We start from the raw sequence: 24,033 nt of genomic DNA on the forward strand, positions 1-24,033 counted from the left end.
AGTTATGAATATGAAATATATATTGTACTCTTTTTTCCCTTAGCTCAGATTTTGTCCCACTGGGTTTTTCTGGCAAGGTTTTTAACGAGGCAACTATAAATCATGTTAACATACTTGCATTTTATGAAGCAAGTAGAGAATGTGTGTGAGTGAGATCATTGACATAGCATATTTGGGAAACATATGAATTGCACTCAATAAAGAAGTATCAACCCAAGCAATTCTCTATGGATAATACTGCTTGCATCGCTCAACTAAAAGGATGGTACATTGAAGGAGATAGAGTTAGAACACATTTCACGAAATTCTTCTTTATACGCTTCAAGAAAATACATATTGGTGTTCAACATATTTAATCAAGTGTCAATCTTGCAAACTTATTCACAAAGTTATTACCAACATCAACATTTGAAAAGACGGCAGACAAGATCGAAATTCGTCGATTAGAAGATCTCCACAAATGCCTAAATGAGGGGGAGTTAGTTTACACTATACTCTTTTTCCTTTGATCAAGTTTTCAGCAAGATGCTTAATAAGGCAGTTATTATGGACATCCAAGGGAGAGTGTTATAAATATTAATAATTATGTGGATGTCCAAATCTTTTATTTATTACCATGAATTGTAATCAACATTCATCTTTTCCTTAATTTCCCTTTTTCTTAGTTTCTTAATATCTCACTCTTGTATTTGTATAAATAGGGGTTCACCCCATTGGAATAAACAACTCAGAAATTCTCATTCACTTTCTCTTTCTCTCTTCATCTTCTTCTTCTTTCTTCTCATCTACTTTATATTATTTTATATTATTTTATAACATTAACTACTTAATTTTATGTATAGTAAATTTGCAATTTCTATGTTTTCCTTGTAAAGGAAATGTACAAAATAAAATTTATTAATTAATAATAAAAAAATAGATACAATTGTATCTAAAAATATTTAAATTCATATGTATTTTTAGATCTTTTAATTAACTTATATATTTTTAAATTTTTATAATCATTTAATTAAAGAGCTATCTTTAAACTTATAGTAAAGAAAAGAATGAAAGTTATAAAATTGTCACATAAAATAAAAATATAAAAAGGAACACAATCGATAAATTCATAGAAAACTCATCATGTAATTTCAAAACTTTTAAAAAAATTATAGTGAAAACTTTAAATTTAATTAATTAATAAGTATAAATTATTAAAATAGAATAAAAATTAAGAAAAATAAATAGAATAGATAATAGTTTGTAGAGATTTTCAGTAATGTTCAAATAATAATTAGAGACCAAAATATTATGAACTTAATATTGAAGTGAATTAAAAATAATAAACTAACTATGAATTGATCACATAAAAAGTGTTAATTTTTTTTTTCAAAGAATATTAAATAAAAATGTATTATCATATGGTGTATGTATGCATGATAAATGAAGAGGAAGTTTAAAAACATGGCAATTCCTTCTAACAAACAAAATATTAGGACACAATAAAATACAATAATGCATGAATGATTGAAAAAAAAAATTAGGTAAAAAATTACTTTAAACACTAATAATCCAATGAATGACACTTATATAATATTAAAATAATATAAAAAATACTTATATAAAAATAAACAATTCTAATAAATATAAAAGAAAGAGATGAACATTTTGTAAATGTTGACCGAGATTTTCGGCAACCGATTTAATAATATATATGAGAAAGCTGTAGGAAGTTTAATGCATGAGATTTTTACGTGGTTGGGGCATTAATGAGCCTTAGTCCACGAGTCTTTTTTATTTATGAGAGTATTTATTACAGAGAATGTTCTTTGTAGTTTTTCTCTCTTTTTTCCTCACAAACCCAGAATTCTAGACCCCTGTCTTAATGTGTTGGGGGGTATTTATAGTATTTTTCTTGGGTGATCCCTAGAACCGAACTTCTTGTCTTTTTGTGTATTTTCAGTAGGAGCACACATTCCCAACAGATACAAAATGGGGAATGCATGGTTTATACCCTAGGTATCTTAGGGGTTAGGTGGATATAATCCTTTATCCCTTCTTGACTGATGTGATCCCTCATAAAGTAGCCGTCACTAGGCTTATTAATCATAGCGTGATAGCTGCAGAAGAGGGGTTACGTCGTCAGACGTAATGCTTATGGCAGTTTCAATACGTCTTCTCTCATGCGGCATTAAATGCGAGGTGACTGTTCAAATGGAGTCTGGTGCCTCATGGAGGTGCTTTGCCATAACTCTGTCTTCCGGGAGTACGTGGAGCCCTCATATCTTCTCCGGGAGGTATTTTCTTGTTGATACTCTTGATCCAAAAAGGCTTACCATATTTTTCAAATCCACGTGTCGCAGTCGCATTGGTCCACGTATTTTGGGCAAAATTAAGGGCAACATTTACCCCCCAAGCCTTGTTTGGTGGGAAGTAAACGAGACTTGCTTAGGTGCCTCCAGCTATCTTATTGATTACCTGGCACGTGCTTCGGTCGTGTGGGATGCATTTATGACAATCATCATTACAGTTTTTGCTTTTTACAGGCAACGATTCGCTTTCCATCCATTAATGATCCGGCGCATTTAATGGGTGTCAATCCAATACTCAAGTGTTTCCAGCCGCTCTGATGAGCGCTTATCCCAACCGTTAGATCTGTAGAATACGAATCAATTGCTATTCTCACCCTACGATGATGCCTGATCATAATTGCTTCACACCTGTTCTGGCCTATAAAATGCAGCCTTTTCCTTTCATTTGGTTACTTTCACTAGTTTGCCAAATTTTCTCAAAGCCCTTACAGAGAGAAAAAATTCCAAACACCATAGATTTCTTGCTGCTCTTCCTTCGCCGCTGCCAGTCTTCGTTATACCGTCGATCAACAGCGACCTCCAGCTCTCAACCTTCATGTAAGTTCTCTGGATATCTTGTGCTTGTTTATTGTTTGTTTGCATGGTATGATTAAAAATTTTGGGTTGAGTGCTGAATTTCTGGGAAATAACTTTGACTGAATTTGATGTGTGATGCGTAGAATCTCTCTTATTTGTGTCCTTGCTATTTTCTTTTACTGTTTTTTTAGAGTCGACTCTCTTTTGTCGAGATAATGTTTTTAGGGCATAGGGCGATTCTGGCCTCCACCCTCTACGCTTTCTTTTTACTTTCTTTTCCTCTACTTTCGCTGCCTTTGGGGTTTTTGCACCCGATGCTTGCTAAGGAAAGTCCTTAGGGTTTCCATTTTTGGCAAGCATCCGGAGGGGGCCTCTTTCCAGCGGTTAGGGGACCCCCATTCCCTTTTTTAACATTAGGGTTTGGTTTGGGGCCTAACTGCTGGACTTCTTATTTTTTTAGAACAAAAATGTCTGCCCCTACCTCTGGAACGAAATCTTCCATGAAGGGGGCGGCCACCTTGGCCACTCTGGAGGAAGTCATGAAGGGCCCTGTTGCCCAGGAGAACTACACTTCTCGTGCCAACGGTGGGGAGGCGGATGAGCTCCATCCACTTTGGTTTGTGCTCATCAACTAAAGAAGATCGTGACTGTGGCTGATATCAAGCCGTCTGCGTCCGGGGTCTTTCACCGCCTGCCTCGAGACGAGGAGACGCCCAATCACAACTATGGGGAGTTCGGAGCTTGGAGCCAAACCCATCTTATATTTGGGGCCATGCTCCCTCTTCAAGATTACTTTATTAACTTCCTTGTTTTTGTCGGCCTTGCGCCTTATCAACTAATTCCACAAGCTTACCGCCTGCTCTCAGGCTTGTTTATTTTTTATGTTGCCAGAGGCTGGGCTTCGCCTAGCCCGGCTGAAGTTTTATACTTTTACGAACTTGTATCTGTCCCCAAGAAGGGGGACAAGTTTAAAGATAGTTTTTTCACCCTCCGGGCCCATCCTTTAAATGAGGGCTCGGTCCTTTTTAATTATCAAAAGAATGTAAAGGAATACCGCCATCACTTTTTCTTCTCTTCTGGCTTCCAAGCCGTAGACCGCCCGGAGCTTCTCACGGAGTGGGTTAGGATTCCTCCTCTTCTCTGCACTGCTCCTACCCAGCTGTTTCTCCAACATGCCAAGACTTTCTCCACTTATGACAAAAAAGGTCTTAACGTGGGGGACTTGGTCAAGACGGAGAACTATCAGATGGCCAAGCTTATCTCCGGGAGCCAGTCGATGGATGACTTTAACCTTTCGAAGGTTCTCTGCCCAAACATCCGTACTCCGGCCGCGGAGAAAGCACTCCGGGTGGACATCATAGCCTTGGCAGAGGACCGATATCAAAAGTACCTCTTTAGGAGGGAACATGAATTGGCTTACATCAAAGCTCAGGCTGCCCCCGGGAGGACCCTTCGTCTGGAGGCGAGCACAGATCGGATGCCTTCTAGGCCTAAATTGTTGGTCCTGGTTCCCAATACTGAGGCTCTCGATGCCAGCACATCCAGCTCCGGTAAGTCTCCTTTAACGGTCCATCATGTTCCTTCTATCCAAGAGTATTCCCGGTATAGGCCTATAGAGTTCGACGAGCGTCTTCTTAAGTTTAGGATGCCCCCACTCGGTGGGGGGATCATGCCAAGGGCTTTTACTTTTCCCACTTAGGTCATTTCTTAGGCCGGTCCCGGATGGGTTTCGGACCTCCTGCACCCACCCCTCTGGATCACTCAACTTATTTGTCTTCTAGTTGGTTTCTCCCTTTGGACAACTTTCTTGGAAATGATGAGGCCAGCATTGTAGTTCAAGACTTTGCTAGGGCTGAGTTAGATAGTCAGGGTAGGACTAGCTTTACTGTTTTATTTTCATGTGTATGCTTCCTTATGGCCATTCTGACACTTTATTTCTTTTTGAAGCAGCCAGACCGATGGAAGATCTCTTAGCGACTCTTGCCGAAACCTACAGCCCGGACCTTTCCCTGTTGGGTTTTGTGCCCTAAATAAAACCCTTTACAATCTGATTAGTTATCAATATAAGAAATTTGAAGTGATTTATGTTTGCATGAATTTTACATGCTAATAGTTTAATATGTTTATTACATTTACACACAAAATCAGTTAAGTCCAGATCATATGTTTATTCACAATTACAGTATCGTCAACACAGTGGAATGTGATTATGATCATATGAATCAAAAGACTAAGTCCCTGTTTCATCAGTGTTTTGGATTTACACTAATGTGATAATCAGCGATGATGTGTACTTACACTTGGAGTAAGTTTATGTTCTTTCCAGGACATTAGTAAAGTATACTAGTTTCGAATGTATGGAGTATACATTGGACTGGACCGATATTACAACTTAGTTAAGATATTATAAACTTACCGTTATATCTTTCCAAGTCAATATCAGTAGTTGATCTTAAGATTAAAAGAATCTAAATCCTGATATGCTTAGGCTCAACTCAGGAGTACTATTCATGTTCTTTGATTTATTAGTTAAGCCTACTTTTGGGTCAGGGTGATACGTATATTTTGGGAACATGATAGTATGATTGAGTGGGAGTGCTGAACATAAATATGGAATCTATAGTTTCTACTGGTGTATAGAAGTCAAGTGATGATTCCCTTCGAGCTTAGCTAAATAGAAGTAAATGGATGAGCTCTTGTTTAAATGACTAATTCTTAGATCACTAAACATCATTTATAGGTAGCTAAGTGTTTTAAGGGGCAAAATACGTTGAGGGGTGAGAACGGTAAAATTATCCCATCTCGATGTAAATCATCTATATAGAGGATCTTTGATCACAATAAGATTATAACAATGGTTAAATGAGATAGCATATCTATATCGTGGAACATATAATATGCTCTATCTAAGTTTGATAGTGCAATTCTAAGTTCTAAGAGTGGATTCAACGAAGAATTAATAAGTAGGAATTTACTTAGTAAATTCGGTTCACTTATTGGAAGCTCAGCATATAGATCCATGGTCCCCATTCTAGTTGAGACTATACTGCTTGTAAGACTCAATAATTGATTTGTGATTAATCAATTATAATTCTAAAGTTAGACTATGTCTGATTTGTGCATTTTCACTAAGCAGGGGTGAAATTGTAAAGAAAAGAGATTCTAGGTTTATTTATTTATTAATAGACTTTATATGTCTAATTAATAATTAAATTAAATGACAATATTATTTAATAATCTATTTTAGTTATTAAATAATTAGTTTTGGCATTTAAATGGTTAGAATTGGAAAATTGGCGTTTTTGAGAAAATAGAAATTAAATTTGTGAAAACTGCAAAAACCAAGTGGGGCCCATTACACACCATGGCCGGCCACTTAAAGTGGTTTTTTCAAATTGATATTTTTATTATTTTAATGCCAAATAATTCCTAACCTAAACATAGTAGTTGCCTATAGATAGAAATAGATGGCTCAGTCAAAATCACCACTTTTTCATAACTTTGAATAAATTTTTATGTCAGAAAATTCTCTCTTCAGAAAAACTGAGCCTTCCCTTTTCTCTCTATAGCCGAAATCATCTCTCTCTTTTCTTCTTCATAAATTTCGAACCTTAGTGATAGAGTAAGTACCCACACACAGCAAGTGGTAACTCAATCATAGATTGGAAGACTGTGAAGGATCACACACAAAGAGAAGGACATTCGAGCTCAGATCTTGATAATACTCTGCGACAGAAAGGATACAAGGGTTAGAGATCTGAGTGGAAGGAGACATTAATTCTGCTGCATCAATGTATGGTTTTCTTAACTTTCTATGTGTTTATTTATCGTTTTAGAAAGTTCATATTTAGGGTGTTAAACAACATACTTGTGAGTAGATCTAAGATCCTGGTAAAATAAATTCCAACATTCCCTTCCTCCGGTGCCTACCCAGGTGGTGACTTTGGGCAGGTCATCTTCCAGTGCCCCCTTGGGCACAATCGTTTTGATTGACGAGGATGGGGAGGCCGAGGAGGAGGAGGAAGGCGAAATTGCGGCTCTGCTGGATCGGAAGCGCAAAGGCCAAATGGTGGAGGCTGAGTCTTCCAAGAAGCCTAGAAGAAAGGACACTCCGGCCGTCAGCTCAGACTCGGGGATTCTGCCTGAGGCAGAGGAATACATTGTACCCCCCGGCATCATCCTTACTCTGGTTCCCGCCGATGAGGAGAGGCAGCAGCTTCGAGTTGCCAAACATAACTATGCCATGGATGAATATAGCATGGGGAATGCCGAGGTGGAAGCGTTGAAGAAGGTCTTGCGAGAGGCTCAACAAAATTCTCTGTGCGAGGAGGCCTTCAAGAATGCCTGGGACCTAAACATGGACCCCCTGACGGACTGGTTCAACGGCTTTGTCGGCCCTGCCCTTGCTCCCTTCACCTCTGAACTGACTAGCCAATTCGTTTCCCATCTGACCCAACTCCCGGCCAAAAGATACGCAGCATGCGCTTCCACGAACGCCATTTATCAGGTTCAGGATATCAGCGCTTTCATGACCGCAGTGAGTCTTTGTTATTGGTTTTTCCTTTTCATTTGTGCTCTACCCTGTGGCATTTGATCTCTCATACTTAACTCGTTTGCTTTTCCAGATCGCTGCTGAGACTGGTCGCCTCTCAAAGACTTTGATAGATCATGGGTACGTCATGTCCGAGTTTGGGGGCATGGACGAGGCCATGAAGAGTCTAAGAGACCTGGCGGCCGAGAGGAAGGCGTTCCGAAAGGAAGCCCAGCAGAGGAAGGCACATGCGGAGAGGAGGCACCAGGAGGCATTGCAGGCCAAGGCGGAGGAGCTGAAGGCCCGGGACGAGGTCGTGGCCAAAGCGAGGCATGAGCTTAGGGAGGCCAAGGAGGCTGTCGAGGAGCTGACTGTCAGGTTGAAGTCAATGGAGGAGCTGCATCAGGCAGACTTGCAGTCGACGACCAATTTGACCGTTGAGGTGAAGGAGCTCAGGGATTTCAAAGATCAGGCCCTGAAGAAGGCTAAAAGAGATGAGCTCCTAGCCCCTGTCGTCTGCAAGCATGGCACTAAGTGCTTCGATGACGGCGTTTTCATGGCCTTGCAAACTAATGGCCAAAACCTCAAGCTCGACTTCTATCCCAAGCCTGAGGAAGTCCTTGCTCGCTTCTGGGAGAAGAAGAAGAGGCTTGATGCCTTGCTTGAGGAGCGCAATGGGCCTTGTCTTCCACCTCGAATTGATTAAGCCAATCCATCATCCACTACTACTTTTATTACTATCTTTTTTTTTTCTCTTTTACATTTACAGTCTATTTTCCCTTTTTTCAGACAATTTAATCTTTTTCTTTAAGGGGAGACAATTTTAAGGCACGTCCCCAGCCCCTTAATATTTTTTTAGAGCCTGTTACTGGGTCCGAACATCTTTATATTTATGCTTAAATACATACTTTGCTTTAATTTCGTTAAACTTTTGGCCTGTTTTACATTTGCCCATGTGGTATGCCTTATTACCACCTGAGTGGCATGAAAAATTGTTTTTAAGGCACTTAGCTTTACAAATATAAATTTGGAAGTTGCATATACTTGTCTGGTACAAATTTACTTTACAGAGCATAAGTTTATATTTCTTGACTATTGGTAATACTTTCGGAGGTGATCGGCGTTCCAGGTCCTAGGCACCATGGTCCCGTCCATCCTTTTAAGCTTGTAGGTCTTGGAGCCGATTTCGTCCTCAATTTCATATGGTCCTTCCCAATTAGGCCCAAGTACCCCCACTCTGGATTCTTGAGTGGCTGGGAAGACTCGTCTTAAGACCAGATCACTAATAGCGAATTTTCTACTTTTAACTTTTGAGTTAAAGTGTTTAGCCACGTTCTTTTGATAAGCTGCCATTCGTATTTGAGACTCATCCTGAAGTTCTTCAATCTGATCCAATGCGTCTTGTAATAAAGCCTTGTTTGTTGTTGGATCATAAGTTGTTCTCCTATGGGATGGGAATAGCGTTTCCACCGGGACCATTGCCTCACAACCGTATGCCATTGAAAATGGCGAGTGGCCAGTTGTGGTTCTTAGGGTTGTCCGGTAGGCCCATAACACTCTTGGCAATTCTTCGGGCCAATTGTTTTTGCAGGCCAACAACTTTTTCTTTAGAGTGACTTTTAGGATCTTATTGAGCGCTTCTGCTTGTCCGTTTGTTTGTGGCCTTGCCACCGCGGAGAAGCTTTTGATGACTCCGTATTGGTTGCAGAAGTCGGTAAATTCTTCGCAGTCGAACTGCTTTCTGTTGTCTGAGACTATCTTGTGAGGCAAGCCATATCGACACACTATGTTTTTGATAACAAAATCTAGTGCTTTTTTAGCAGTTATAGTCTTCATTGGCTCAGCCTCCGTCCATTTTGTGAAGTAGTCTACTGCTACTATGGCATACTTTACCTCTCCCCTTCTTGTCGGTAGGGACCTAATAAGATCTATTCCCCAGACCGCAAAGGGCCAGGGACTAGTCATCAGGGTAATCTCGTTGGAGGGGGCTCTTGGTATGTTCGCGAACCTTTGGCACGAATCACATTTTTGGACGTAGTCTATGCAATCTTTTTTCATGGTTGGCCAGAAATACCCTTGTCTCAGTATTTTCTTTGAGAGACTCGGGCCTCCTGTATGATCTCGCAGAACCCCTCATGGACTTCTAGCATAATTTTCTTAGCTTCAGGGTCCGATACACACCTTAGGTACGACATGCTGAGTCCTCTTCGATAGAGAATGTTATCCATCATCACATAACGGTGTGCTTGGTACTGTATCCTTCTGGATAGTGCCTTTTCTTGGGGCAACTCGCCTTTGGTTATGTATCCGATGATGGGGATCATCCAGTTGAGCTCTTGTTCAACTGCCGCCACAATGCTTTTGGCTTTAATGCTTGGTTCCGAGAGGCGTTCAACGGGCACCACCCCAGTTTCTCAATTTCACTGTCTGATGCTAACTTAGCCAAACAGTCTGCATGAGCATTCTTTTCTCCGGGGATTCTCTCCACTTTGTAGTCCATGAACTCATGGAGCAACTCCCGAACGATTGCTACATACGCGACCATTTTTTCTCCACGCGTTTGATATTCTCCCGATACTTGGTTTACTACCAGTTGCGAATCACTGAAGACTTCTACTCTTCTGGCCCCCACAGCTTTTGTTAATCTCAGCCCCGCAATCAGGGCTTCGTATTCGGCCTCATTGTTAGAGGCTGTGAATTCGAACGTAGGGCTGCCTGGAGTCGAAGTCCGTTTGGGAATATCATTGCTACCCCCGCTCCGGATCCATTTTCGTTGGAAGCACCGTCCACAAATACTTTCCATTCTGGGATTTGAGGTGTGGGCACACTTGCGTTAGCCTCTGCCTCATGGCACTCCGTTATGAAGTCTGCTAGCGCTTGTCCTTTTATGGAGGTGCGCAGTATGTAATGTAGATCAAACTGGCTTAATTTTTTAGCCCATTTGAGAAGTCTCCCGGACACCTCTGGCTTTTGTAGGACTTGTCGGAGCAGATGGTTGGTTAAACCTTGATTGGGTGTGCTTGAAAGTAGGGTCTTAACTTTCTTGAGGCCATTAGGAGGTAAAAAACTAGTTTTTCGATCACCGGGTATCATGTCTTCGCCCCTATCATGCGTTTGCTAACATAGTACACGGGATGCTGAGTTTTTTCCTCTTCCCGTACTAAGGCCGCGCTAACCGCATTCTCGGAGACAGCCAAGTATAGGAACAAGTCTTCTACGAGGACAGGTTTTGATAGGATCGGGGGTTTAGCCATGTGTTCTTTTAGTTTTTTGAATGCCTCCTCGCACTCGTTAGACCATTCGAATTTTTGACATTTCTTCAGGACGTTGAAGAAAGGAATGCACTTGTCTGTGGATCGGGAGATAAATCGGCTAAAGGCAGCAACCTTCCCGGTCAAGCTTTGTACATCTTTGTGCTTTTTGGGAGAAGGCATATTTAGGAGAGCTTGGATTTTTTCCAGGTTTGCCTCTATCCCTCGTTGGCTGACAATAAATCCTAGAAACTTTCCTGATTTGACCCCAAAAGTGCACTTCTTTGGGTTAAGTTTCATTCCGTATCTCTGAACCACTTCAAAGCATTCTTCGAGGTCATCTGCATGGCTTGCACATGCCTTTGATTTGACCAACATGTCGTCCACGTACACTTCCATGTTCCATCCCAGAAGGCCTTTAAACATTCGGTTCACCATTCGTTGATATGTTGCACCAGCGTTCTTTAATCCGAAAGGCATGACCAGGTAGCAGTACACCCCCTTATCGGTCATGAAGCTAGTGCATTCTTGATCTGCCACGTGCATCTTGATCTGGTTGTAGCTGGCATAGGCGTCCATGAAGGACAGTAGCTTGAATCCGAAGGTGGCGTCCACCATTTGGTCGATCCGTGGTAGGGGGAAACAATCTTTTGGGCAGGCCTTGTTTAGATCGGTAAAATCTATACATACCCGCCATGTCCTATTTGGTTTAGGCACCAACACCGGATTGGTTAGCCATTCTAGATAATACACATCCCGAATCATGCCACTAGTTAGTAGTTTGTCCACCTCTTTCTCCAGGGCTTCTGCCTTTACTAGGTCGAGAGGACGCCGCTTCTGTTGAACTGGTGGCATATCCGGGTTAACGTTGAGGACATGGGTTGGGGACTTATGCCGGTCATGTCTCCTTGGCACCACGCAAAAACATCCGTGGTTGCCCTTAGTGCTTTAATTATTTTTTTCTTTTTCCTCTGGCTCTAGGCTTTTTCTCAGCCGAAGGACCTTGGCGGGGTCAAGGTCACATACTGATATTTTCTCGACGTCCTCCATTGGTTCTACGATTTTTTCGGATCCCACACGGGGATCCAACTCATCTTCTTCCGCCATTCCTGGCTCAATAACTTCACGGACCATCAATATTGGTAGGTGGGCGGCAACATTATAACATTGCCTGGCCTCTCCTTGGTTACCCCTCACGGTCCCTACTCCAGCTTCCTGAGTAGGGAACTTTTAGCACAAGTGCCGGATCGATGTAACTGCGCTGAAGTCCACTAGGGCCGGTCGGCTGAGGATTGCGTTGTAAGTTGTCGGGCAGTCTACCACCACGAATGTGCAGTATTTAAAAGTGCTTTGGGGTGTGTCCGAGCACAAGGTGACTGGGCAACCTCACTTTTCCCATTGGGATGAGTGTTGTCCATTGAATCCCGCGAGTTGGGAACCGCTTGGCGAAAGATCCCGGTCCGTGAGGCCTATCACCGTGAAGGCTTCTTTAAATAGTAAATTCACATAACTCCCATTGTCGATTAGTATTCTAGCCACAATCTTGTTGGCGATGGGAGTCTCTATGACCAGGGGGTCATGGTGAGGAAAACACACCGTCTTTGCGTCTTCTTCTGTGAATGTAATTGGCTGATCCATGAGTCGGGGCCTCTGAGCAGGGAGCTGAGTGACTTCCCAAACCTCGCTGTGTTTTACGGCCCCGACATAGCGCTTTAATTCCTTTCGGGTAGTCCCTCCAATATGGGGCCCTCCAGAGATCATAGTCACTCTTCCATTGGGTCTTGGTGGCAAGTCGGGTGCCTGCTGAGGTTCCCCCGGGGAAGCGACTGGTGCCAATGCTCCGGGCGTACCCCCTGGTGTTCCTTGAGGCAAAGGTCCCACTGCCAGAACCGGGTTGAGATGGGGCAGCCGGTTCTTAATCCACTCGTAGAGATGACCCAGTCGAATCAAGCTCTCGATCTCATCCTTAAGATTTTTGCATTCATTGGTACTGTGTCCAATGTCGTTGTGGTACTCGCATCTTTTGTTGGGATCCCTTCAGGAGCTATCTTTATATAGAGGGGGCGGTCTCCGATAGTGCGTATTTTGCCTGGTGGCGAAATATACACGGTCTTGGGAGTCCCTCAGCTCCGTGTATTGGGTGTATTGGGGAGTGTACCCCCTATTCTGTTGCTTGTCCTCCGTCCGGTTGCTTCCTTTCGAGGACCTCTTGCTCCGAGAGCCTTGAGAAGGTCCAGCTAGGCTTGCAGCAGGAGCGGAGTGAGACGAGACTTGTCCACTCATCCCCGAAGGATTCCCATAGTGCGAAGATGCGGGAGCCAATGCCTGGCTCTGATTATATCCTGGGGTAGCGGAGAATTGTATGCCGCTTATTGGTGGAGTAGCCGAAGTTAAGGTTCTCGAGAGTTGGACTCCGGACACATATCCCGCCACTCCGGTCGGATTGTATCCCCCATAAGCCACTATTTGGGCCTCTTCTAAGTTGATGTATTTTTGGACTGTCTTCTGGAAATCTTGGAGGTTCGAAGCTCCTTCTTGATGTAATTCGTTCCAGAATGGAGTTCCTGTACGGATCCCCGCTTGAAGAAGTGCAAGCTGTTGTCCGTCATCAACTTTCTTAGTCTTCGAGACTTCTTCCTTAAACCTCTTTATGAAATTTTTCAATGTCTCCGTGGGTAATTGCTTGATGTTAGTCAAGGCGCTGACTTCGAGATTTATCTTTCTTGCGGCGACGAATTATCTCCGAAAACTAACTTGCAGCTTGTTCCAACAGTCCACTGATCCTGGTTCCAACTTCTTGAACCATTCCTCCGCGGACCCACTCAACGTTAGCGGGAAGCATAAACATTTGGCGTCATTGCTTACTCTTATGACCGTCATTACTCGGTTGAATCGAGATAAGTGATCGCTGGGGTCCAAGTCCCCGGTATAAGCTGCCATTTCGGGCATCTTAAAGTTTTTGGGGAGTTCCGCCTCCAAAATGTGTCTGGTGCACGGTTCTCGGTCTTCGCAGTCAAAGTTTGAGTCATCACCTTTTTGTCTCTGGGGGACCCGAGCAATCTCTTTGCGTAGTATGGCAAGCTCACCCATAATTCTCTCGTTCAGCGTTCCCATGGGGACCGCCGGTGTATGTTTCTTTTGGTCTAGGTGATCCCGAAGGTCACCATGTTTTCTGTTGATCTGATGTCTTAGATCGACGGGAGGGTATCTTTGGTTCGTTCTTCCTTTCTCCCCGAGATCCTGGTGCACAAAAATTCTTTTTCGGTCCTCTCGATCCCGAGGGCCAAGACTCCCTTTTTAGAGTTTGCCCCTATGCGGACCTTGTTGGAAGTTATTTTACCAGGAACTTAGATCTACTCACAAGTATGTTGATTTAACAACCTAAATATGAACTTCTAAAACGATATGAAATTAAACACATAAGAGTCTCAGAAATCTTACAGTGATTGCAGCGGAATATATGTCTCCTCCCACTCAGATCTCTAACCCTTGATTCCTTTCTGTAGTAGAGTATAATCAAGATCTGAGCCCGAAAGTCCTTCTTTGTTGTTTCTGAATTCTACACAGCCTTCCTCACTATGATTGAGGTATTACTTGATGTGTGTGGGCACTACTCTAGCACTCATACATTTCAAAACAGTGAAGGAAGAGAGAGAGAGAGGGTGGCGGCTCAGAGACAATTTTCTGAGAGAAAATTCTTTCAGAATAATGCTGTGAAAAGCTTTTCAGTTGTATGTAACTCTGAAGCCTTTGCCTTCTATTTATAGAAGACCACCAAGGGCTATGATTGACATTTGGAATTGAAAAAATCAAAGGGAAAAGGAAGCTAAGTGGCCGGCCTAGGCAATGTGGAAACAAGGCTTGCCACTTTTCCAACTTTCCTTTTCCTACACTGATAGTTTCCTGTTTTGTGAAAAACTGCCAATTCCATTGTTCAACCATATTAATGACAAATCTAATTATTTAATAATTAAAATTAATTATCAAATAATATATTATCATTTATTTTATTAATAATGAAACTAATTAAAGTTTCCTAATTAATAAATATGCCCTTCAAAATCTCTATTTACTGTTTTGCCCTTAATAAGTGCTAAATTCTCAAATAGACAAGTCCATCTTGAGAATTTTTAATTGATTAATTAAAATCAATTAAATGAGTCTTACAAGTAATATCATCTCAACTAGTGAGGGGACCATGGGTCTATATATCCGAGCTTCCAATAAGCAGATCTAGAATTTACCACTTAAATTCACTGACTTATTAATTCTTCGTTGAATCCACACATAGAACTCAGAATTGCACTCTCAGTATATAGAATGCTCTATATGTTCCACCATATAGACACATTATTAGTTATCCATTGTTATAATCCTAATGTGATCAATGATCCTCTATATGGATGATCTACACTGTAAAGGGACTTAAATTACCGTAACACCCTACAATGTATTTTATCCTTAAAACACTTAACCCTGTATAAATGATATTTCAACTAAGTGAAATGAGTACTCAATCATTTATCTCGTTTGGTTAAGCTCGAAGGAAATCACCCTTTGCTTACTATTCGTCAGATAGAAGCTATAGATTCCATATTTATGTTAGCGCTCCCACTCAATCACACTACCGTGTTCCCAAAATGTATGTATTGCCCAGACTAAAGATTTAGGCTTAACTAACAAATCAAAGAACACGAATAACACTCTTGAAATTAAGCCTAACCATATCAGGATTTAGATCATGTGATCTAGGATCAACTTATGATATTGAATTTGAATAGATGCTTACGGTAAGTTTCAAAATCTAATTCAAAGTTCAATATCGGTCCATTCCAATGCATACTCCATGCATCCAACCTGAGCTTTACTTTAACCTATGTTCTGGAAAGAACATAACATTTCTCCAAATGTAAGTAAACTCTGTTGTAGATTGTCATATCAGTGAAACCCCGGTGTTCGATAAATCTAGGAATACTTTATTCACATAGTCATGTTTATTTTCCACTGTGTTGACAACACAATAAACATGTTCAAGTATGTGAAAGGGGTTTGGATGAATTTATAAATCAAATAGACAAGCAATTGATTAAGTGAACCAAAACATACACAAGTGAATGTAAAATTACTTCTGTTACTTTATTGATATTGAATAATCTGGATTACATTGAAACAGAGTTTTATTTAGGGCATAAAACCCAACAGACCTTTCCCTTTCAGGAAATCTGAGCGGACCTTTCGCGGATTCTGCACCTTTTTCTTTTTTCCCGGGGTGGAAGTAGGATTTTTCCGTTGGTTCCCTTCAGAGGGATACTTTATAGGGCTAGGCTCCCTGGACTTATGCTTTTGGATGCTTGGTGAGGACTCTTCTGGTGTTTCTCCAAGTCTTGCAGGGATGGCTTTAGGGTGTACATGGATCCTGCTTTCTGCATGGCGAGCATCACCTCTTGCATCCTTTTGTTTTGTTCTTTTTGGGCCGTGATTTCAGCTTCATGATCAGCAGCCTTTTGTCTCAAGAGCACTAGTTCTGTGTAACTACCTTCGTCGTAGGTGTCGTACTCGTCGAAGTTTCCTTCGTATTCGTCGTCATTGGTTTCTCCTCCTACCTCAGAGTCCACGTTGACTCTTGAGGCCACTTCCTCATCTTCAAGATTTTGGGCGCTTGAGGAGGACGGGGTTGACATGCGTTGCGAGTCTCCACCATTGTTGCTTTAGCTTATAAGACTGTCGTCTATTCGCAGATGCTTCCTTCAGCTCTCAATGAAAGCACCAAAATGTTGACCGAGATTTTCAGCAACCAATTTAATAATATATATGAGAAAGCTGTAGGAAGTTTAATGCATGAGATTTTTACGTGGTTGGGGCATTAATGAGCCTTAGTCCACGAGTCTTTTTTATTTATGAGAGTATTTATTACAGAGAATGTTCTTGGTAGTTTTTCTCTCTTTTTTCATCACGAACCCAGAATTCTCGACCCCCATCTTAATGTGTTGGGGGGTATTTGTAGTGTTTTTCTGGAGTGATCCCTAGAACCGAACATCTTGTCGTTCTGTGTATTTTCAGTAGGGGCACACATTCCCAGAAGATACAAAATGGGGAATGCATGGCCTATACCCTAGGTATCTTAGGGGTTAGGTGGATATAATCCTTTATCCCTTCTTGATTGATGTGATCCCTCATAAAGTAGCCGTCACTAGGCTTATTAATCATAGCGTGATAGCTGCAGAAGAGGGAGTACGTGGAGCCCCCATATCTTCTCCGGGAGGTATTTTCTTGTTGATACTCTTGATCCAAAAAGGCTTAGTTAAATTATCTCAGAATCATATTTTTCAAATCCACGTGTCGCAGTCGCATTGGTCCACGTATTTTGGGCAAAATTAAGGGCAACAATAAATATATGTGAGATTGTTTTAAGAATATTTCACCACTTTAAAAGTTGTAGAAGCTCCTGCCGACTGCCAAATCGTCTTTGTACGTGTTTGAAGAAAAAGCATCTTCATATACACTGTTAAGAAAAAAAAATTATTTATAATTAATGTATAGACATATCAATTTTAATATACAAATTATTGAGCACATTAAAAATGTATAAAAGCACTTAAATACAACAAAAAAAAATGTTAAATAAGAGAATAAGAGAGACATGAAAATTAAGAAGTTGAAGTAGTATACTAAATTATGAAATCAATAATAATAGTTTAATGCATATATGTTAAAATAATACTAAATTTAGAAAAAATATAGAGATTTTTTCTATTATAGACCAAAAATAGATGAAATTTACATTTATGGCCCTAAAAAAGGAAATAAACAAAAGTGGAAACTAAAAAGTTGGTAATTACAAAAATACCGGCTGAGAAAACGGAAACCACCATTCTCAACCATTTTTCTTCGTGACCAGCCGCAGCTTGTTCGTGACCCAGCGATCCAACCCCAACAACCCATTCTCAACCATTTTTCTTCCAAATCCAGCAAAATCAAAATCTAAAAAAATGTAGAACTCCTAGGAAACCAGCTGAATCCCGAAAATCCAAAATCAAAAACGAAAAGGGAAAAAAAAAACCAGGAAACCTCCATTGATGTACAAAAAAAACTCAAAAACAACAATCATTGAACAAAGAAATCGCGATCAGAGGAGAAGAACCGAGTAGAAGGAGAGCTGGAAATCAAAGAAACTCACCCATGATTGAATCAGAAGGACAATTGAAGGTAAACAAATTTTTTCATGAACGTGGAAAAAAAATTTTAGTGTAGATGAATAGAAATTTGATATTAATTGATGAAAACCGGATTAAATTGAAAAAATAATGAAATATTGATGAATCTGAGAAAAAAACAACAACGGTTTGCATGAAAATAAACATTAAGGCATATAAATAGTTGCTACAGTGTTTTATTCTGAAACTGTTGTTTACAAGTTGTTTTACAGTGGAATAATAGTTGTTTGGGATCTAGAAACTGGAAAATATGAATCTACTGTTATTAATTGGTGATCAGTTTTGAAATAGTTGTTTGATAGTTGATTTAACCTATATAAATAGTCGGTCAGATGAAAGTGTTAGATGCATAAGTTATTGTTGGAAATAGTTGTTTATTGGTTGTTTTGACAGATTAAAATAGTTGTTTGCAACTACAAAAACTGAACCAAGTAAATAATTTACATTATTTCAGGAAACGGAACCATTACAAATATTGGTGCGAGCAATGGGCATTGGGATGACAACGAAAACTATGTTGATTATGAATCAAGTGGAGAATTAATTTCGACCAAGTGCACTTTTGAGGAACTAATGAGAATAATGATGGAAGAACTCCAATGCAACCATGAATCAACACAACTACAACTGAAATATCAACTGAAGGAAGGAGGCCAACCACTACACATCAAGGATGACAAAAGTCTGTTGTTCTACATAAAGCTATTAACGAAGGAGGTTGATTTCACAAGGTACCCATTGTGTGTGAACAAAACCGATAACACGGCACCACCTAACCAAACAATGGTGTGGAACAATATGATCATGGAATCGTATGAGAACAACGCGGCACGGGAAGACTTGCGGCAACTCCGGAAACAACACGGCAACAACTTCCAAGCAACAACTATCTCACGCAGACGATGGGATCCGGTGAAGTTGATGCATTTTTCCTAGAAACGATAACGGTGTCATCGAATCAACCATACAACAACCGTACAACAACAGAGAAAAAACTACGGCGGTAGATGAATATTTTGACTTCACCGACTATGCAAAGCTTGTGGCCGCAGAAATGGTACGGCAACTAGAAAACAACCGGGAAGAAGAAGAGGAAGTGGACAAACACGTAAATGATGATCATCAATGACAAACGACATGAAACAATAGAGAAGGGGCAAATTTACAAGGACAAAGAAACATTGATAAGTACACTATGCTACTTTGCAATCAAGAAGACATTTCAATACAAAGTAGTGAAATCTTGCACAAAAGAATACAACATAGTGTGTTTGGACACAAACCGCAAATGGAGTTTAAAGGCTACAAAAAATGGAAACACTGAAACATTCATAATAAGGAGCTACGAAGAAGAACACACATGTGCGATTACAATAAGATTTGGAGATCAACGACAAGCTACATCAAAGTTGATAGCGAGACTTTGTAAAACCAAAATTCTTGAACACGAAAACAAAGTGCAGCCTATGAGACATAAAGACGAAATGAAAGACAAATACGGAATAAAGATGAATTACATGAAAGCATGGCGTAGTAAAGAGCGAGCACAAACCCGGCTACATGGAAATGCTAAAGAGTCGTACAATCTCTTGCCTAGATACTGTACATGCTACGGAAAACAAATCCAGAGTAAAAAAAAATTTAAAAATTTTACTTTGATAATATTTGTGGAAAAACAGTTGTTTTTGAGTTGTTATTTCGTTGAGTACATGTTGTTTGAAACAATCTTTGTTTGATTAAAATTCGGTGAACATTAATAGACATAGAGAAAGATGATGATGACGGTTTCAAATATGCATTTGTTGCATTAAATGCTGCTATAAAAGGTTGGCCAACCGCAAACCAATCATCGTGGTAGACGGTACATTCCTAAAGGCCGCGTATGGAGGCACGTTGCTCACTTTGCCAACACACAAGATGCGTAATCTAAAATTTTTCCACTAGCATACCGCATAGTTGATTACGAGAACGATAAATCGTGGGAGTGGTTCTTAAAAAAAATAAGAGAAGCATTCGGGGGTTCGAGAATGTCAATGCCTAATATCGAACGGACATGAAAGCATCATCAAAGCAACTAGGAAAGTGTTCCACTGAAATAACACATGGCTCTTTTGCATCTTCCACCTCTTGTCGAACCTCAAAACAAAATTCAAGAAAAATGCAAAGCATTTCGCAGTGCCATTCTTTGCCCGCAAAAGCTTACACGAAATGGAGTTTGAATTCCATATGAGGGAGCTAGACAACTTGGATAAGCGCATAAGACCGTACTGGAGAAAATTGGCCATGAAAAATGGTCAAGGTATCATTCAGAAAACAACAGGTGAAAACTAATAAGGAGGATAAAATCAATGATATGTTCACCTATTTATAGCGTTGTATTTGCGTTGTTTTTGCGTTGCGTTTGAGTTTTTTTTTCCAAAAGTAGAACTATGACAGAAACTGTCCAAATTGTAGGTACTCTACCATGACATCAAACATAGCCGAGGCACCTTGAACTCGGCAAATTTAGCGACAAGGGAAACACCAGTGACAACATTAATGGAGTGCTTGAGGGCACAAATGCAAGAGTGGACATACAATAATAGAAAGGAGGCACAAAAATGCACAACAAGGCTGACACCATCATCTGAGAAAAAACTCATAGGGAAACTATGTACAGTCATTGCGACTAACAGTAAGTTCAGATTATCGTTCGCATAAAGTAAAATTAAAACAGTTGTGTTTGCATAGTTTTTTGGTTGTTTTAAAGTTGGTTTAAAACTTGCGGTGAAACCGACAAACCGAACTGTTTGAGGTGATAGATGAAGACAGAACAAGAATAGTAAACTTGAAGGAGAAGACGTGCACATGCAATAGATTTCAAAAAGATGAAATGCCATGTAACCATGCAGTCGCCGTCATGAAGGACTTGAACATAAACACATACAACTACTGTGCACAATACTACACATCAAAAGCATGGCTGCAAACATATGAAGAAACAGTATACCCAGTTGGAAACGTAAGAGAATGGGAACTTCCAGATTTTTTTGAAGAAATCATAGTGTTGCCTCCAAAGGAGAGAATCAAGTCTGGAAGGCCGAGGAAAAGAAGAATGGCAGCAGCTTGGGAAACAAAGAAACAAAACAAGTGTGGCAAGTGTGGACAAAAGGGACATAACAAAAAGACACAACGGAAGAATTACGGCATAGAAGTGGAAACAACTACACATCAACCAAAAAACAACTATATTAAAACATTTAGAAAACACATACTGCATATTACGATTGGTTGTTACATACATTTTTTTATTGTGATTTTTTATGTGGAGAGATATTGATAATAGGAAATTGGTATTATTATCATTAATATACAAAAGAACATCAAATATTATAGATAACTAATTAAATGAGTGGAAGAAGGTTGAAATTAATAAGAAGGAAAAATAAACTACATAAAGTGATTACAAATGCAATTTAGTTGTTTATCAGATGGTTGTAATAAGGTTGTTAATAGTATCTTTGTCATGAGTAAGAGTAAATATAAAGATTAAAAATCCAAAAATATGAACAAATTAAAAACCAATTCCAATTAAGAAAAAAACATGATAGAAACAACAACTTGTCTATGATTATGAACATAATCTGGTAATAGAAAAAACAAAAGCTACATAAAAAAAAAGTAGTATTTCCAACAACAACCAATAGATAACTAAGACAAATTCTTCTTTGGACCCTTTGGAGGAGCCTCATCTTCACTATCAATAAATTCCACTTCTTTCATGCGAGCATACTTATAGAACAACACGGACAAGCCTATCACGGTGTTTCTCAACATCAAATATGGGAGGAATCGGTTTCATATCAATAAAGTATTCGGCGAACGATGCAACGAAACAACCACAGTCACTGCAAAACAACCAAAAAACAACAGCAGAAAAACTTAGAAAAGGAAAATAACATTACAAATTTTAAAAACATTTGAAAATAAAAAATAAAAACAACTTACTTAGAGGTTTGTTGAGGCAAACCATCAACCTTAACAACTTCGAAAGGGTCTAAACAAATCGGTTTGTTTTCCTTTTTGAACTCATCAAACAAAGCAAAAAAGTGGGGCAACAACACCGCAAATGGGCCGACAAGCTTTGATAGCGACTATCTTTCATAGCAGTCGACAAGGAGTTGTACATGTACACACGCCTTTCCTCAATATTCAATCGACCAAGAATCCAATGTGATTCAGTCTCCATATGGATGATAAAGAAAACATGATCGCACAAATGCCAAGGGGAACCACATAACATTTTTCTACCTCTTATATAATCAGCAATGGCATGCTGGGCAGTTATCAAAGAAAGATTTTTTTTCTGTGCAATAAATTTTTCATACAAAGCATGAATGGTTTTGAAGAATAAGCAATCGGTGGTTGTGAACTTAACCTTTGGCTCCTTTGCATACTTTCCTTTTTTACGTAGATAGTAAAAAATGATGTCCGAATGCGAACAAAAAAATGATAAATGTTGGAAAATCAGAAAATGAATTATATTTCAACAACTTAAAAACAACCAACAAACAACATGAATAAAACTATATACTGAAATTTTTGAAAAAAATCAAAAGAAAAAATAAATTAACTTACAGAATTAGTCAAACATTGGCCAGGATATGCAAGCTTGTGGAACCACATCTTGGTTGCAACATCTTCCACGCCAAAACGAAAAGGGGGAACAATCTTATCCTTACCCTTCAAGTAAACCTTCTCCTTATCATGCCTAACATTTTTTAAAAAAAAAGTGAAACATAAATAGTAAAGTAAAAAACAAAAAATACAAAAAAACAACAAAGGTGCTGAAAATAAACACTTACGGATCTTTCTTCGATCGGCGTCCTTCACCAAGCCACAAGTCAAAATCAATCTCGTCTTTATGTTCTACATCTTCACCAATCTTATCATCGAGAGGACACAACCCAGCCACATACTTAACAACTCCATAACCAGAACCATCTTTAGAACTAGAAATGGAAGAGTCATACTCCATAAACGGAGACGTCAGCGCTATGGGTTTCTTAGATTTCCTCTTGTCAACAAGAGGAGTTTCTTCAACGGGAATTGGGTCATCTTCAAGTTCAATGTTAGAATCAACATTGAGACCTGTTGCACCCATCTAATATATTTTTTCCACAAAAATGAAAGAAAATAGACGAGTGTTAAACACAAAAAGTATGAAGAAACTAAAAAACAACCAAAAAAAAAATATACCTCAAAACAAACAAGACGACGATCCGTAACCTCAACATTTTCGAAGCTGAAATCGTTTACAAGGATCACCACCAATTCCATCTGAAGACATCTGTTTATATATGGTATTAAAAAGGAATTAGAGCATGGTTAAAAAATAACAACCTTTACACAACCAAAAAACAACACAAAAGCAACATTACCATAAGCTCAACTGCTTTTACCCCGAGATGAACGGTAGCCTCAACATCTATTTGAGTAGGGCCGTCATTGAAATCAACGAAATTCTTGATACAGAAAATAAAGGAAAAAGAAAATGGAAAAAAGTGAAGTTATTTTTTGTGAAATACTTGAACAACTAAAAAAAAACTACATAACAAAATAAAAACAACAAGTAAAATAATAAGACCAACAATAAATTAGAACAACAAAATCTACAAACACAAAAATGCATATAAATAACATAATAAATACAAATAAATAGTACGAAAATAGTTGCAAATTTACGAAAAATAAAACATAACAAGAGACATAACAATAACATAGAATTACAAGAGCACTACCTAAAACGGACTTACAACAAAATAAACCACACAAAGTAACTAAAACCTAGTTACATTGTCTACTTATCTACCTTCTCCTCACTATCAGTGGCATCATCATCACTGCCATTATCATTTTTTTCTTTTGAGTCAGAATCTTCATCGGGTTGATCATCCTTCTCTTCACCTTCACTACCCTCCCCTTCGTCATCACCCATAACATTCTCTTCTTCATTTTCATCGGTTTCTTGATTCATTTAAATCAAAATCGCTTCATCACCACCTCCATCATCATCATTGGAAGAGTCAACGCTTTTTCCTATATTGAAATTACATATTAAATTAGTATGAAACAACTTAAAAAAAACAGAAAAACAACTATTGAAAAACTAAAATACCTTGGCATAGGAA

At 39.5% G+C, this 24,033-nt stretch overlaps 2 protein-coding genes across 2 annotated transcripts; both read right to left on the minus strand.

Annotated features, from left to right (window-relative positions):
* Positions 1-12,035: 12,035 nt before the first annotated feature.
* LOC115696602 (uncharacterized) lies at positions 12,036-13,739 on the minus strand. Its single transcript, XM_061118622.1, has 3 exons — positions 13,404-13,739; positions 12,739-13,295; positions 12,036-12,639 (listed from the first exon to the last, which is right to left on the minus strand). Exons 1-3 carry the CDS (start codon positions 13,737-13,739, stop codon positions 12,036-12,038), a joined length of 1,497 nt encoding a protein of 498 aa, XP_060974605.1.
* An 8,718-nt stretch (positions 13,740-22,457) lies between these two features.
* LOC133029210 (uncharacterized) lies at positions 22,458-23,058 on the minus strand. Its single transcript, XM_061101700.1, has 2 exons — positions 22,708-23,058; positions 22,458-22,613 (listed from the first exon to the last, which is right to left on the minus strand). The coding sequence occupies exons 1-2, from the start codon at positions 23,004-23,006 to the stop codon at positions 22,472-22,474; spliced, it is 441 nt and encodes a 146-aa protein (XP_060957683.1). The 5' UTR covers positions 23,007-23,058; the 3' UTR covers positions 22,458-22,471.
* Between the last annotated feature and the right edge of the window lie 975 nt (positions 23,059-24,033).

This window comes from Cannabis sativa, chromosome 7, assembly GCF_029168945.1.
Source record: "Cannabis sativa cultivar Pink pepper isolate KNU-18-1 chromosome 7, ASM2916894v1, whole genome shotgun sequence".
Classification (NCBI taxonomy): domain Eukaryota; kingdom Viridiplantae; phylum Streptophyta; class Magnoliopsida; order Rosales; family Cannabaceae; genus Cannabis; species Cannabis sativa.